The sequence below is a fragment of the Dipodomys merriami genome, unplaced genomic scaffold (assembly GCF_024711535.1).
Source record: "Dipodomys merriami isolate MVZ:Mamm:240054 unplaced genomic scaffold, mDipMer1.0.p SCAF_3, whole genome shotgun sequence".
Lineage (NCBI taxonomy): Eukaryota > Metazoa > Chordata > Mammalia > Rodentia > Heteromyidae > Dipodomys > Dipodomys merriami.
Genome location: NW_027204492.1, coordinates 616041 through 632927, shown reverse-complemented (window position 1 = coordinate 632927; position 16887 = coordinate 616041). Strand labels below are relative to the sequence as shown.

At 41.2% G+C, this 16887-nt stretch overlaps 1 protein-coding gene across 3 annotated transcripts in view; it reads left to right on the top strand.

Moving 5' to 3' along the window:
* Positions 1-16887, top strand: part of Brcc3 (BRCA1/BRCA2-containing complex subunit 3) — a 44729-nt gene that overhangs the window by 15834 nt on the left and 12008 nt on the right. For all 3 annotated transcript variants that reach the window (XM_070039437.1, XM_070039436.1, XM_070039435.1), the window contains 3 exons: positions 7884-7970; positions 9658-9746; positions 10812-10867. In XM_070039437.1, coding sequence (XP_069895538.1) covers positions 7884-7970; positions 9658-9746; positions 10812-10867 — 232 coding nt within the window. The remainder of the gene's footprint in view (positions 1-7883; positions 7971-9657; positions 9747-10811; positions 10868-16887) is intronic.

Sequence of the window (16887 nt, the reverse complement as noted above, 5' to 3'; positions counted from 1 at the left end):
TCCTGTTGATATGGGTTTCCTCTCTTCTTTTTTTAATTAATCTTGCCAATGGTCCATCAATTTTATTTATTTTTTCAAAGAACCAGCTTTTTGTTTGGTTAATCCTGGCTATGATTCTCTGATTCTCTAATTCATTAATCTCTGCTCTTAGTTTGGTTATCTGGCTCCGTCTAGTAACTTTAGGTTCCATTTTTTCATGTTTTTCTAGCTGTTTTAATTGCAATATGAGATTATTTACTTGGTCTGTTTCTATTTTCTTGATGTGGGCACTGAGGGCAATAAATTTGCCCCTCAGGACTGCTTTTGCTGTGTCCCACAAGTTTCTTTGCGAGGTGTTTTCATTTTCATTGAGTTGTAGGAAATTTTTAATTTCTTCTTTGATCTCTTCTGTTACCCAAGCATTATTTAGAAGTGTGCTGTTCAATTTCCATGTATTTGAGTAATTTCTGCGGTATGCTTTGTTATTGAGAACTAGCTTGATTCCACTGTGGTCAGATAGGATATGGAGGATTATGTCAATCCCTTTGTATTTGCTTAAGTTCCTTGCATGAACTATGATATGGTCTGTTTTTGAGAAAGTTCCATGAGCTGCTGAGAAGAATGTGTACTGTGTTGTTTTAGGGTGAAATACTTGGTAGATGTCAGTTAACTCCATTTGAAGTATGGCCTCACTTAATTCGGTAGCTTCTTTGCCAATCCTGTGGTTGGTAGACCTGTCCTTTGGTGAGAGTGGGGTGTTAAAGTCTCCTAGTATTATCGTATTGGGATCTATTTTATTCTGTAAGTTTGAGAGTATTTGCTTAACATATCTGGGTGCACCAATGTTTGGGTAATATAAGTTGATAAAGGTAATATCCTCCTCTTGGATTGTTCCCTGTATTAATATGTAGTGTCCGTCCTTGTCTTTTTGTATTGATTTTAATGAAAAGTTTATTTTATCAGATATCAGGATGGCTACACCTGCTTTCTTAATGGGGGCATTTGATTGGTAGATCCTTTTCCAACCCTTCACTCTGAGTTTGTATGTTTGGCTAAGTGGGTCTCCTGAAGGCAACAGATGGATGGGTCATGTTTTCTGATCCAATCTGCAGTTCTTTATCTTTTGATTGGTGAATTAAGCCCGTTAATATTAAGAGTATAGAGAGATGCATTGTGGTCCCTGTCATTCCCTGTTTTCCTCAGTTTTTCTTCTTTCCTTTCTTCCTGTGCTTGCTCAGTTAGACTTCTATTAATGCCTGTCTGGGTGCAGGTCCCTGTTCCTGATTGCTTTCTTCAGGTTGTGTTCCCCCTCTTAGTATTCTTTGCAATGCTGGCTTAATGTTTATTTATTCACTTAGTTTTTCTTTGCTATTAAAAATTTTTAGTTCTCCATCGAATGTGAATGCTAGCTTTGCCGGGTATATCAGTCTGGGCTGGCAGTTATTGGTTCTCAGGGCTCGGATCGTACTTTCCCAGGCCTTTCTTGCATTCAGTGTTTGTGTGGAGAGATCTGCAGTGATTCTAATTTTTTTCCCATTGTAGTATAGCTTCTTCTTCATTTTTTTTTTTTTTTTGGTCTGGTTGTGGGGCCTGAACTCTGGGCCAGGGCGCTATCCCTCAGCTCTTCAGCTCAAGGCTAGCGCTCTACCACTTGAGCCACAGCGCCACTTGCAGCTTTTTTTTCTTTTTGCTTATGTGGTGCTGAGGAATTGAGCCCGGGGCCTCATGCATGCAAGGCAAGCACTCTACCACTGAGCCACTTTCCCAGCCCGCTCCTTCTTCATTTTTTGCTGCATGCAAGATTGTTTCCTTATTATTCAAATCTATCATTTTTACTGTAATGTGTCTAGAAGTGTTTCTCCTGGGATCTTGCTTGTTAGGTGTTCTATATGCTTCTGTTATGTAGGTAAGATGTTTGTTTTTGAGATGGGGAAAATTTTCACCGATTATCTTGTTGAATAGGCGTTGCATTCCTTGCATTCCCTTGCTTTGATATTCCTCACTTTCATCCACTCCAATTATACGAAGGTTAAATTTCTTGGCACTATCTGCTTGCTCTTGAATTTCCCTTTGGCATAATTTAAGTGATTTTTTCCATATCTGTCATTTTTTGGTCCAGTGGGTGTATTCTGTCTTCTGTATCTGACACTCTACATTCCATTTCATTCACCCTGTTAACTGTGGCTTCCATTGAGGTTTGCATGGAGGAAATGGACTCACTTATGGATTCGATGTTGATTCTCAAAGTACTGATCTCACCTCTTAATGAGATATGTACTGCCTCTATTTTGGCACTTATTTCACTTCTTAGTGAGGTATGTACTGCCTCTATTTTTGCGTGTACCTCTTGTTTGAGATCCTGCATCTCTTTCGATAGTTCATCCCTGTGTTCTTTAAATTTCTGGTCTATTTCTCGCTTTATTTCTTGAGTCCTTGCCTCCAGCATCCCTTGGATGTAGCTTTTGTCTTCCATTCCTGCTTTGTTCCCACTGGGGCTCTCCCCTGATTGGCTGCTGGCTTTTAGGGATAGTTCACTATCCGGGGTGTTGATAAACCTTGTAATTTTTCTCTGTGATTTTCGCATGAGGGTTTAGGGATTATTGGAGCTAATCTGAAATTTTGTTTTGGTCAGTATGTGTCTGTCTTTGCTTGGTTGCTGTTTCTGTATTGGTAGAGAGAGTCTGTACGTGATCTGGGTTCTGTTGGGGGCCAACCTCCAGCTGCTGGTCTGACCCACATAGGGTTCTCAGCTCTCTGCTGTAGATCACTGGCAGTTCCCGCCTTTGGAAGGGTTGAGCAGCCTAGACTGCTCCTGTTTGCTCCTACAGGTGTTCTTGGCAAGATCGGATGTGTTGGATGCACTCTCCCAGATGCTGGAGTCTGCTATGGGCTCCTGATGGTTTTTCTTTGGCCAGTTGTGGGCTTGAACTCTGGTCCTAGGTGCTGCCCCTCAGCTCTTCAGCTCAAGGCTGGCACCCTACCATTTGAGCCACAGCACCACTTCTGGCCCTTTCTGCTTATGTGGTGCTGAGGAATCAGATCTAGGGCCTCATGCCCAAGACAAGCACTCTACTGCTGAGCCACCTTACCAGCCTGAGCTCCTGACTATTATCAGGTGCTGGCGGCCTGTGTTGTCCAATTCCAGCCTAGAATATATGGGTTGGGTTCTGGTGGGGTTTGGGCTTCTCTTGTCCTGAGCCCCTGGGTCTTTTGCTGTCACAGGCATGCTTCCTAGAGGATGCAGTTCCCTGTTTTCCCCCCCTCTGCTGAGGCTTATGCTCAGCTTCTGACTTCAGTTGGGAGGAGTTGGTTGTGTTGCTCTGGCGCCAGAACCCCAGGCCTGGTCCCGGCCCCCCGCCTGGGGCATGCCAGTTGGGCCTGTGCTGCTGTGTATCCCGCCTAGGTTATGCAGCCTGGGTACACAGTTCAAATTTCGTCCACTGTTGGGTGTCTTGACCCAGGGGCGCTGTTCCTGGCTTGGGCGTTTAAGCTCCCTTCCAGGGGCGCTTTTGTTCTAGCCTGGCCAGCCTAGTGTGCTCCGCGGGCTGGTGGAGCTTTGGAACAGTTCCCAGTTTTAGTGGGGCCTGTGGTCCAGGTGTTGGGGTAGGGAGTCTGGGTCAGGGTCTGGGGATTCCCACTAGCTCTGGTCTTCCTTGAGGGATACACCGTCCCCTGCGGGTTACTCTGCCTGGAGCTAGTTGTTTCTGTGTAATATAGGTTGTCGGATGCCGTTGCACTCAGAGTTCAGTTGGGGTAGTTGCCGGCTGGGCTGGGCGGTGGTGGCTCTGTGTGATTCTCTTCTGTCTCTGCCTCAGTTTATGCTGTCGGTCCTGGCCAGGTGGGCCTCCGGCCTCTGCCCGAGGGGTGGGGGTGGGGCCTCCGTGCAGGTTCTGAGCATTGGGATTTGTGTCTATGCTCTCAGGATTAACACCAGTTCCCTGAAGGTCTTCTGCTCTGGTGTTCTGTGGGTGTCCCGTGTGGCTCTGGGGCTCCCGCCGGGGGGGCCAAGTTCCCGGCTCAGAGGTTTCTCCGTCGCGATTGGTGGGTCTGACATGGGTACCTCAGGCTGCTTTTGCGCGGGTGATCTGCAGACAGCCCCGTGTGTCTCTGGGACTCCGGGCAGCCTCCGTGCAGGTTCTGAGCACTGGGGTTTGTCTCTGTTTGCGCTCTCCGGACCCATGCCAGTTCCTTGCAGGTCTTCTGCTCTGGTGTTCTGTGGGTATCCCGTGTAGCTCTGGGGCTCCCGCCGTGGGGTCGAGTGGCTTTGGCGGGATGGAGCCTCTCTGCTTAGATGGAGAGTGAGTGGTGGGGTGGGATCTTTGTGCAGACTCCTGGCTCGGCGGTTTCTCTGTTGGACTTCATCAGCGGGTCTGACACCGGTACCTCAGGCAGCTTCTGCGCGGGTGATCTGCAGGTAGTCCCCTGTTGTCTCTGGGGCTCTGGCAGCCCCCGCTGGGCGAGCTGGCCACGGCTTGGCTACTGCCGGCAGCCAGTGAAGGTTGGGGGAGGGGTCTTTGCGCTTCTCTGTTCTGAAATTCTTCTTTTTCTCTTTTTCTTTTTTGTTTTTTTTTCCGCCTCCTGTTTTTCTTTGGGTGTACGTCTTTTTGTTGTTGTTGGTCTCTTGGGGAGATTAAGCGTTGGAACTCAAACTCTCTTTTTGGTTGGGGAGAGCTGTGGCGTTTCCCTACTGCCCTGTCGCCATCTTGGTCCCCCCTCCCTTCCTTCCTTCTTGATAGCACTATGGTTTAACTCATGTCCTAGTATTTGCTAGGCAGGCACTGTACTTCTGAGGCATGTTTCAATGGTTTATTTTTATGGTAACTTCTCACTAACACCTAGGTCTTGGGTGGCTCAGAATAGTGCCTGAGCCACACTCTGTTACATTCAGCTTCTCAGAGTTGATAGGATCATAGGTGCACAGCCCCAGGTCCAGCTTCCCTGCACTGAGAGTCTCAAGGACTTTAATTTTTGTCTTTGATCACTGATTATCTTCAACCTGTTCCATTCTATTAAGGCTTTCAACTGAGGGTTTTTGTTTTGTTTTTGTGCCAGTACTAGGGCTTGAACTTAGGATCTGGGAGCTGCCCCTTAGATTTTTCACTCATGGCTGGCAATCTACCAATTGAGCCATGCCTCTACTTCTGGCTTTTTGGTGGGTAATTTCAGATAGGAGTCTCATGGACTTTCATGCTTGGGCTGGTTTGAATTGCAGTCCTCAGATCTTAGCTTCCTGACTATCTAGAATTACAAGTGTGAGCTGACTTACTGAACTTTTTATTCCCACTTTATTTTCCTTCAAAATTTCAATGCCCTTATTGAATTCCTCCATTGCTTGCATTGTCTTCCTTATTTCATTCAACTGTTTATTTTGGTTTTCTTTGAGTTCATTCAGATGTCTATTTGAATTCTCTTTGAGTTCATTTAGCTTTTTTATGTACTCTGAAGTTATTCAGCTGCTTATACATGTAGGCTTTATTCATCATTCTTACTGTACTTTTGAGTTCATTGCTTAAAGTTTCATCTTTGCTGTTGTTCAAGTCCTCTACTGGAATGGTTGAACTTAAGAAGAGATATGCTGCCTTGTTTGCGCATATTACTTGTGCTTCTCCATTAGTATTTATACATCTGAGGCCAAGTCATTGTTTAGAAGCTTTAATTGCCTCGTAGTCTTTCCGTTGAAATAATCTAAATATTCAGGAGGACTGTGTAGTATCCAGGTTGGGTGCTATTTCTTACCACTGGACTGGCTGTGTGTGGCTCAGTCACCAAGCATTTGCCTCATGCTCAGGGCGTCAGCATTGGTCAGATGGAGGTAAACTAACTGGAGTCACTATGGTCTTTTCCATTTCTGTACTTAGAGCCACTATTGGCTGCTAAGGGGTTTAGCCTTTGGGCTGGGCAGGTGCCCTTTTGCTTTACACTTGCCCTAGGTTGTATCCCCACAGGCAGCTAGCATCCAAACCTCAAAGTGGGAGAGCAAACAAAAATAAGCTCCGCACTGACTTGTAGAAGGTGATGGACCCAGACTGTGCCTGTTGCTCTCAGTGCTTTCCAATTCCATCCAAATTTGCCTCCTAGTATGGAGGAGGAGGCTATGGGCAGTTAGGTAATTTAGAGTGTCTGGACTTGGCCCTCAGTCCTAACTCAGAAAACATACAACCACTCAGAGTCCGGTCTCAGTGCTTTCAGGCCCAGCTGAATAATTCCTTTTGAGGGTGGGAGAAAGAATACCCACTGAGCCTGTGGGTATCAGGTGATTGAGAGGGTTTGAGTCAGGGTTCTAACCCACAGTCAATACAGCCAGGAAACAGGCCCTCTGGGCCTATTATTAAGCCATTAACTAGCTTGACTTTTTGTTTCCACTTTCACCTCAGGCAGTAGGAATCACCCCCAGCCTAGGGCAGTGAGGCCATCATGGTACCCTGTGGCCTTATGCTGCTGGTGCAGTTCCTCACAGCTTGTACTTGTCTGCTGAGTCCATTTTGACCCTGTCCCTCAACCACTTCCCTTGGCTGTCTCCTACTCATACTCTTGGGCAGGATATCCCATCTCCTTGAACTGTGTGTTCGTTTTTTTCAGGCTCCTAGTATAGTTCACTCTCTAAACAATAGGCCCTCTTTCAAGATGGCATCTTGCTCTAGCTTTTAGACAAGAAGGGAATAACAGAACATCTAGCCTTCCATACCAGAGTATTCTTTATCTCACAAATCCTTGCAACTGCTCTAAGACTTGTGGGAAGTGCAGGCTTCTTTTGCAGTTAGAATTGGCACATGGGTGTTTTGTAAACAAATGTTGCCAACATAAAATTTCTGGAACGTAACTGTGGAAAACTATGTTTAGTATTGAGATTCCATATTTAATCTCATACTGAAACTATTTCCAAAATGGTACAATGGATAAATACATTACTGTATTTTACACTTGTTATTTGTTAAGCACTGTGGCCAGCCTGGGTTACATAGTAAGACTGTCTCTCTTTTAATATATTTTTAAAATGTTTTTCATACTTAGTTGTATAACAAGAATTATTGGGATGCAGTATAGGTAATTTTTAGAAAAACGAATCAATATTTTATAGAATAGCGACTGTGCTATCTCTAGTTTTCAGGGCCTTGCAATTGCTAGGCAAGTGCTTTACCACATCTCCAGACTTTTTTCTTTGTTTTTCAAATAGATGTCTCAAGCTTTTCCCAGGGCTCATCTGAGAACATAGTCCTCCCACCTCTACCTCACAGGTAGCTAGAATTACAGGAAAGCATGCACCACCAAGTTCAGCTTGTTTTTTGAGATAGGGTCTCACTAACTTTTTTCCTGGACTGCCCTCAAACTGCAACCCTCCTATTTCCATTTCCTAATTAAGATTGCTGATTAGGATTACCTGTCTGAAAGATTTTATTTTTACAGCTATAGAATAAAAAATATTCTTCAGATGGATAGTTCTAGCCCAAGCTGTGATCTTTGTTCATTTATCTGTGCTCTTCCACCTGAGTCATGCTGGTAACCTCACTTTTTCCATTTTGTGGACTGATTCTCCTAGACTTTTCTGCCTGGGCTTGCTTTGAACTACAGTTCTCTGCATCTAAGCCATTTGAGTAGCTAGGATTATGGGCATGAGCTACTGGTGCCTAGCCTGTTGAGTTTGTTTGTTGTTTTGCATTATAGTGCAGGGGGTGGATCCCAAGCCTTGTGTGTACTAGACTAGTACTCTACTACTGAGCTATACCCTCAACCTTATGGGCTTTGAAACCACTCTGTTTGCTAATGTTAACCTTGATAACTGCCAGAGAGAAATGAAGTGAATGAAAAAACAAAAGATTCTTGGAGTCTTGGGTTACAGCTTTGTATGTCAAGCCTGGGTTCTGTCCTGCTACCACACATTTTGCAGATACCTTGACAAACACACAGGTTAGCTGAACTAACAGGTCGCCCCATGAGAGTTGTGGGCTGGTATCATTCCCATCCTCATATAACCGTTTGGCCTTCACATGTTGGTAAGTATCATGTGGTAGCATTGTTTATTGTCTTTAGAAATGAATAATTGTTTTTCCTTCTCCACCACATAGGCCAGGGTGATTTTAACCTCAAATTTGACTATTCTTAAACAGATGTCATTATCTTGATTTCTTTTGCCATGTGTTATTGGTTTTAATAGTGAGAGACAAATTTCAGCCTCCAATTTTAACTGTACCTGAGAAATCATTACTAAAGCCTAACTGCTGTTAATTCGCCTCAAATTAAAAGTGTAACTGAAAAACTGAACATTGTTTATTTGTAACTTCCAATCTGAAGTTTTGTTGTTGTTAAAGGTGAAATTTGAAAAATTGACATTTATAATCTCTGTTTATACATAATTCCTATTCATAACCTAATTCTCTGTTTATACATAATTCCTATTCATAACCTAATTCTCAATCAGTATAATGTAACTAAATTGCTATTTTTCTCTTTTCTTTTTTTGAAAATGATTGATTTTTTTCTTCTACCTGTCTCTAGAAAGTACAAAAACTTTGATTAGAGTGAATTTACATTGATGAGCAGTAGTAATTAACTATATGATAATGATTTACCAATGTTTTCTCTAGCCCTCATATTAATCAGTGGGTTAGTGGTCTTCTCTACTATACAGAGTAATAAACAAGGCTCAGGAGGTTAAAATAAGAGGTGGAAATGAGGATAGAACCTACTACATCATTTGTGTCACAAAGCACATATTTAGTTCAGCTTGTTTTGTTTTGTTTTCCCTAAGAAGGCTTTCTCAGTGAGGAAACCCCACATTTGTTTGGATTCCTTATGAATAGGTAACATGGTGCACAGACCTGCTATAGCACTGAGAAGCACTGTTTTGTGTGTGTGCCATTCCTGAGGCTTAAGCTCAGGGCTTGGGCACTGTATCTGAGCTTTTTTTCAAGCTAATGCTGTACCGCTTAAGATAGCTCTACTTCTGGCTTTTTTGGTGATTAATTGGAGATCAGAATCTTACAGATTTTGCTGCCTGGGCTGACATCAAACTGTGAGCCTCAGATCTCAGCCTCCTAAGTAGCTAGGATTACAGGTGTGAACCACTGGCACCAGCTGAGTAACACTTTTAGACAACTAAATCTGTGTGTCAGACCACTAGATATATGATTCTGGATTTTTAGTTTGTTGGATATGGATTATGAGTGGTAAGTGAAGATATAAATGTGAAGCTATGAACTATATGAATCATTCAGGGAGTGAGGGTAGATAGATAAAAGGACTTCAGACTAACCCTGGCAATCATAATATTTCTAGTAAAAAGATGAGAATTCTGAAAAAAAAGATATTGGAAAAGATCAGCCAGGAAGTTACGCTGTATACAAAGTATAAGAGAGTATAAGGCCAACTAAAACAGTATTTCAGGAAGGAGTGATCAGTTGAGAAAAAGACAAATCAAGAACCAAGTAGAGGTCATTGGTGACCTTGACAAAGGCAGTTTGGGTAACATATTAGAGACAGTAATTGTTTTCAGTGGTTGTGGATGAAACAGAATGAGAATGTTTACCTTTGATTTGCTAGGCATTGTTCTGAAAATCTCCATTTTTAAAAGATCATCAGCTTTGTGAGAGATAGGTTGATGTTAACCCACATTTAACTGATGAGGAAGTAGGCTTAGAAGTGAAATAATTTGTTGATGGAATATTTTATTTTCATTTCCAGATGTTCGTACACAAGCCATGTACCAGATGATGGATCAAGGCTTTGTAGGACTTATTTTTTCCTGTTTCATAGAGGATAAAAACACAAAGGTAGTGTGTGTGTGTGTGTGTGTGTGTGTGTGTGTGTGTGTGTGTGTGTGTGTGTGTGTGTGTGTGTGTGTGTATAAAAACACAAAGGTTGTGTGTGTGTGTGTGTGTGTGTATAAAAACACAAAGGGTGTGTGTGTGTGTGTGTGTGTGTGTGTGTGTGTGTGTGTGTGTGTGTGCAGAGAGTAAAGTCTTTGGAATTTTAATAGAATAATCAAGGAAGGTTTCAATGAAAAGGGTTATTGGGTCAGGACCCAAAGGCAAAGGAACAAGTTGTGGATATCATGGGGGAAGATCACCCTAGGCAGATGAAGTAAGCAGTGCAAAGATTCCTAAGGCGAGTGTGGCATATACAGGGAATATTGAGCAAACTGGCATGGCAGAGTGAGGAAGATTGTGATCATTCATCCCAGTTTGCCTCAGAGACTCTACTAAATAGTGTCCTATTTAGTTTCTTTCCCTCTCAAAAGTATCCCCATTTAATGGACAGCTCATTTGATTCCAGATGAGTTCCAGAATATCCTGAGACCTAATCTTATAAGGTTATGAAATTACTTTTTTTCCAGAAACATAGCTTGAACTTTATACTGTGAAATGCTTTCAGCTTTTCATCATAAATTTATCTGTGTAATCATCATAAATAATTGTGGAATAAGTTTATTAGTTTCCAACACAGCAGTGTGAGTGTTTGGGTTTTTACTTTCTTGGATCTCACATTTATTAGCAACATTTGGTTGTGACCATCATATAGACTGAGTATATGGTCCTTCTAATAAAAATTCATTTATGGCAAATTCAATGTTTGAGGTTTCTTATATCTTTCTACTTCCAGGGTCCTTTGTGTTTTAGGTTAGAGACTACTAAGTTGCTGTGAAATTACCAACACAAAAATGATTGGCGATTGAAGAGATAGTAATGCTCAGTACTCTGATTTGATTATTACATATTGTATACAGATAATGAATTGCTATAATGTATTCCACAAAGATGTACAAAAAGTATATTTTGATAAGAAATAATAAAACAAAAACACTCTTATGTATGATTCCTTTCTTTCTTTTTAAATAGACTGGCCGGGTACTTTACACCTGCTTCCAATCCATACAGGCCCAAAAGAGTTCAGAGTAAGTATGACAGAAGCATGTATTTATGGATAGGCTCCCTGCCTTTCCCCTTCCTTCTCTTTCTTTCCTGTCATGCTTTCCTTCCTCTTACTTTTTGGACTGGGTTGGGTTTTTTCTTTATCTTTTTCAGTAAGAAATTGTTCTGTTTTGATTCTTTTAGTTATTCTTATATTTTTGACATTCTGTTTTAAAATAATTTCAGACTTATGGAGAAATTGTAAGAATAGTATAAGGAAGTCTTGTATATATCACACCCAGAATCTTTAACTGTTAAAATTATACAACAAGCTAGGTGCCAGTAGCTCACACCTGTAATCCTAGCTGCTCAGAGGGCTGCGATCTGAGGATTACAGTTCAAATCCAGCTAGGACATAAAAGTCCATGAGGGGCTGGGAAGGTTGCTCAGTGGTAGAATGCTTACCTTGCATGCATGAGGCCCTGGGTTCCATTCCTCAGCACCACATAAGCAGAAAAAGCCAGAAGTGGCGCCATGGTTCAAGTGGTAGAGCACTAGCCTTGAGCTGAAGAGCTGAGGGACAGTGCCCAGGCCCAGAGTTCAGGCCCCATGACTGACAAAAAAAAAATTCCATGAGACTCATCCAAAAAAAAAAAAAAAGCTAGGAGTGCTAGTGTGACTCAAGTGATAGAGTACAAGCCTTGAGCAAAAAAAGCTCAGGGACAGTGTCTGGGCTCTGAGTTCAAGCCCCGGGACTAGCACATAAAAAATTGTACATTTGTCTTATCATTTTCTCTTTGTATATGTGGATATTTTTCTCTAGAACCATTTGAGCGTAAGTTGCATACATGATTCTCCTTCAGTAGGCATTCCCTGAAAGTCAGGGACTTTATATTCCATAGCCATTTTATAATTGTCAGTATCAGGAAATTAAAATTCATATAATACTACTACTTAATCCACAGATAATATTCATATACTACCAGTTTTCCTCCTCCCACTTTCCCACAGATGTGCATAAAAATATATCGTATATAAGGTAAAGAATACAGTCATCAGAAAAAGAAAAAATAAGAAAAAAGTCCTTTGTTTCTATATTTTTGCAGTTCGTTTTGGTATGTATATTATACAGATATGAAGATGTACTTGGGTATTACACCTTCGTGTTTTTTCCTAAGATTGTCCTCTTTTGGTCTCACTGTATGTGACTATATAGAATCCTGTATAATTTATCATATCCCAGTGTGTTTTAGATCTAACTTCCACATGTCAGGGAAAATGTGCTGTTTTCTTCTCTGGTCTTGATTTAACTCACTCAACAAGATTTATTCTAGTTCCATCCATTTCCCTGCAGATCACATTATTTTATTCTTTCTAATGGCTATGTAAAATTCCATTGTACATAGTTACCACATTTTTTGTACCCACTTATCTATTATGGGGCATCTGGGCTGTTTCCATATCTTGGATATTGTAAATAGTGTGGCAGTGAACTTGGATGTGCAGGTGTCCTTATCATATCTTGGCTTATGCTGCTCAGGGTAGATGCCTACGAGTGGTATGGCTGGGTTGTAGGGAAGGTCTATGTTTAGTTTTTTGAGGAATCTCCAGACTGCTTTCCAGAGTGATTCTATCAGTTTACATTGTCACCAACAGAGCAGTAGAGTTCCTTTTTCTTCATACCCCCCACCAGCATTTGTTGTCAGAATTCAAAATGTTGGCCAATCTAACTGGGGTAAGATGGTATCTCAGGGTTGTTTTGATTTGCATTTCCTTTATGTCCAGGGATGATGAGCATTTCCTCATGTGTCTCTTTGCCATTCTTACCTCTTCTTCTAAAAAGTCTCTCAGCCTCCTTGCCCATGTAGTAATTGGTGTGTTTGGGAGGGTTTAGTTTCTTGAGCTTCTTGTATATATTGGATATTAGGCCTTTGTCTGATGTATTGATGGTAAAGGTCCTTTCTCAAATGGCTGGCTGTCTTTCTAGTTTAGTAACTATGTCCTTAACTGTGCAGAAACTTTTTATATTAGTCTCACTTGTCGAGTTTCTCTCCTATCTGTTGTTCCCCTGGGACTCTATTCAGGAAGTTCCTGCCTGTACTATGAGTTCCAATGTCTCTCCTACTTGCTCTTGCAGTAGTTTCAGAGTTCTGTTTCTGGTGTTGAGGTCTTTAACCCACGTTGTATTCATATTAGTGCATGGTGACAAACAGGGACCCTCTTTTAGTTTTCTGCTGCCCAGTTTTCCCATCACCAATTGTTGAAGAGGCTATGTTTTTTCCACTGGCTCCTTTGTCAGATATCAGATGACTGTAAGTGTGTGTGTGGGGGATGTGTTGTTGTTGTTGTTGTTTTGTGTTTTTTGTCAGTTGTGGGGCTTGAACTCTGGGCCTGCGTGCTGTCCCTGAGTTCTTCAGCTCAAGGCTAGTACTGTACCACTTGAGCCTCAGCGCCACTTCCAGCTTTTCCTGTTTATGTGGTGCTGAGGAATCGAACCCAGGGCCTTATGCATGCAAGGCAAGCACTCTACCACTGAGCCACCTTCCCAGCTCTAAATATGTGGTTTAATTTCTGGGTCTTCTAATCTGTTCGTTCATCTTCGGGTCTATTTTTGTGCCAATACCAAGCTGTTATTGTTATTATGTCTCCGTAGTTAAGTTTGAGGTCTAATATTCTGATACTGTTTGCATTGCTTTTTTGCCTAGTATTGCTTTGGCTATTCTAGGTCTTTCGTTGGTCTGCATGAATTTTTGGATTGTTTCGTCTATCTTGATAAAAAAAAAACATCATTGGGATTTTGATGGGGATTGCATTGAATTGTCTATCATTTTTGGCAGTATGGCCATTTTCACAATATTGATTCTCACTATCCATAAACATGGAAGGTCTTTCCATTTCCAGGTGTCCTCTTTAATTTCTTTCTTTAGATTTTTATTTTTCCCTGTAAAGATTCCTAGGTATTATTTTTTTTGAGGCTATTGCAAATGGGATTGTTTTCATGATTTCCCTTTCTGCTTGTACATTGTTGCATACAAAGGGCTACTGATTTTTGCAGGTTAATTTTGTATCCTGCTACTTTGCTGGAGTGGTTGATTAGCTCTAGGAGTTTGGGGGTAGAATTTTGGGGGTCTTTTAGATATAAGATCATGTCATTTGCAAAGAGATTGTTTAATTTGGGGTTGGGAAGGTAGTTCAGTGGTAGAGCGCTTGCCTTGCATGCATGAGGCCCTGGGCTCAGTTCCTCAGCACCACATAAACAGAAAAAGCTGGAAGTGGCACTGTGGCTTAAGTGGTAGATCGCTAGCCTTGAGCTGAATTGCTGAGGGACAGTGCCCAGGCCCAGACTTCAGGCCCCACGACCGACAAAAAAAAAAAGCACACAGGAGATTGTTTCATTTCTTCTTTCCCTATGTGAATCCCTTTTTTGTCCTTTTCTTGCCTTATTGCTTTAAGAATTACGTAACTCTATTGAAGAGGAGTGGAGAGAGTGGGCATCCTTGCCTTGTTCCTTATTTTGGGGGAAATGGTTTTAGTTTTTTTCCATTCAGTATGATATTGGTTGTTGGACTGTCATGTATAGCTTTTAATATTTTAAGGAATGTTCCTTCTATTCCCAGGTTCTCCAGAGATTTTAGCATGAATGGATGTTGTATTTTTGTCAAAGGTTTATTTTTGTGTCTATTGAGATGATCATGTGGTTAACCTTGGCTCTGTTGACATAGTGAATTAAATTATTGATTTGTTTATATTAAACCAACCTTGCATCTGTGGGATGAAGCCTTACTAGGTCATAATGTATGATTTTTTTAATTTTTTCTGGATTGTGTTGGGTAATCTTTTATTGAGGAGCTTTGCATCTGTGTTCAGCCGAGAAATTGGTCTGTAGTTCTCTTTTTTTGTTGGATCCTTATCTGGTTTGGGGATGATTGTGATAATGGCTTCCTAGAATAGGTTTGGGATTGCTCCCTCTGCTTCTATTTCATGGAAAAGCTTGAGGAGGATTAGTATCAGTTCATCATTAAAAGTCTTCTGAAATTCAGTGGTGAGTCTGTCTGGGCCTACCCTTTTCCTTGTTGGAAGACTTCTGATTACTTCCTCTATCTCATTGCGTGTTATTGGTTAGTTTATCTGGTTTATATCTTCTAGGTTCAGTTTAGGTATTTTGTATGTTTCTAGAAATTCTTCCATTTCTGCTAGGTTTTCCTTCTTTAGTGAGCAGAGGTTTTGAAAGTAGTCCTTTATAATCATTTGGATTTCCTACATGTTTGTTGTAATGTTTCCTGTGGCATATCTGATCTCGTTGATTTGAATTTTCTCTCTTCTTTTTTTCATTAATCTCGTAAGTGGTCTGTCAATTTTATTAATATTTTCAAAAAACAAATTTTGTTTCATTGATTTTATGTATAGTTTTCTTTCTTTTGTTGATTTCTGCCCTAATCCTTGCTATCTCTAGTAGTTTAAGATTTGATTTTATGGGCTGGGAAGGTAGCTCAGTGGTAGAGCGCTTGCCTTGCATGCATGAGGCCCTGGGTTCGATTCCTCAGTACCACATAAGCAGAAAAAGCTGGAAGTGGCACTGTGGCTCTAGTGGTAGAGTGCTCGCCTTGAGCTAAAAAGCTGAGGGACAGCGCCCAGGCCCAGAGTTCAGGGCCCATAACTGGCAAAAAAAAAAAAAAAAGATTTGATTTTATTTCTTGTTTTTATAGCAGTTTTAATTGTATCATTAGGTTTACTTGAGCTGTTTCTATTTTATGTGTGCTTTCCCCCCTCAACACTGCTTTTTTTTTTTTTAAGATATTTTATTTATTTTTGCTTATGTGGTGCTGAGGAATGGAACCCAGGGCCTCATGCATGCAAGGCAAGCGCTCTACCACTGAGCCACCTTCCCAGCCCCTCAACACTGCTTTTGCTGTATCCCAGAGGTTCTGTTGTGATGTGTTTTCATATTCAACTTCTTCCTTAGTTTCTTCTGTGACCCAGATGTTATTCAGTAGTGTGTTGTTAAGACTTTATGTATTTGAGTAATTTATGCATTATGTTTTGTTGTTGAGAAGTTGTTAGATTCTACTGTGGTAAGATAGGATGCAAGGTATTATGCCAGTCCTCTTGTATTTGCTTAGGTTCTTTGTGTGAACTATGATATGATCTTTTTTTTCTTTTTTTGTCGGTCATGGGGCTTGAACTCTGGGCCTGGGCGCTGTCCCTCAGCTCTTCAGCTCAAGGCGAGCGCTCTACCACTTGAGCCACAGCACCACTTCCGGTTTTCTGAGTGGCTTATTGGAGAAAAGAGTCTCTGTAAGTCTGAAAGTATTTAACAAGTTTAGGTGCTCCATTGTTTGGCGCATAGATATTGACCACTGTGATTTCCTCTTCATGGATCATTCCCTTTATTAATATGACCTTCCTTGTCTCTTTGTACTTATTTTAATGAAAAGTCTATTTTATCAGGTATCAGTATGGCTACTCCTGCCTTCTTACAAGGTACATTTGCATGGAAGATCTTTTTTTACCCTTTCACTTGGAGTTTGTTTATAATCTTTGTGAGATGGGTCTCTTGGATACAACAAATGGATGGATCTTGTTTTGTGATCAAATCTGCTGTTCTATTTCTTTTGATTGAGAAATTGAGTCCATTAATGTTTAGTTATTATAGGGAGATGTGTCATGTTTCCTTCCATTTTCTTGATTTCCCGTATTTTACTTCTTTCCATTTGATTTCCTGTATTTTACTTCTTTCCACATCCTGTGCTTACTAAATTGATCTTCTACTGATTTTTCTCTGATGTGTTTCCTTGGTTTTGGTTATCTTCAGATTTTTATTCTTTCCTTTAGTATTCTTTGTAATGCTGGTATAGTGTTCATGAATTCCTTTAATTTTCATTTGTTATGGAAGGTTTTGTTTCACCCTCTAATATAAATGATGGCTTCTCTGAGCACACCGGTCTGGGTTGGCAGTTGATGATCTTCAGGTCATACCATTCAGGCTCTCCTTGTGTTGAGGGTTTGTGTGGAGAGGTCTGCAGTGATTCTGATTTTCTTTCCATTGTAATTTAGCTCCGTTTTT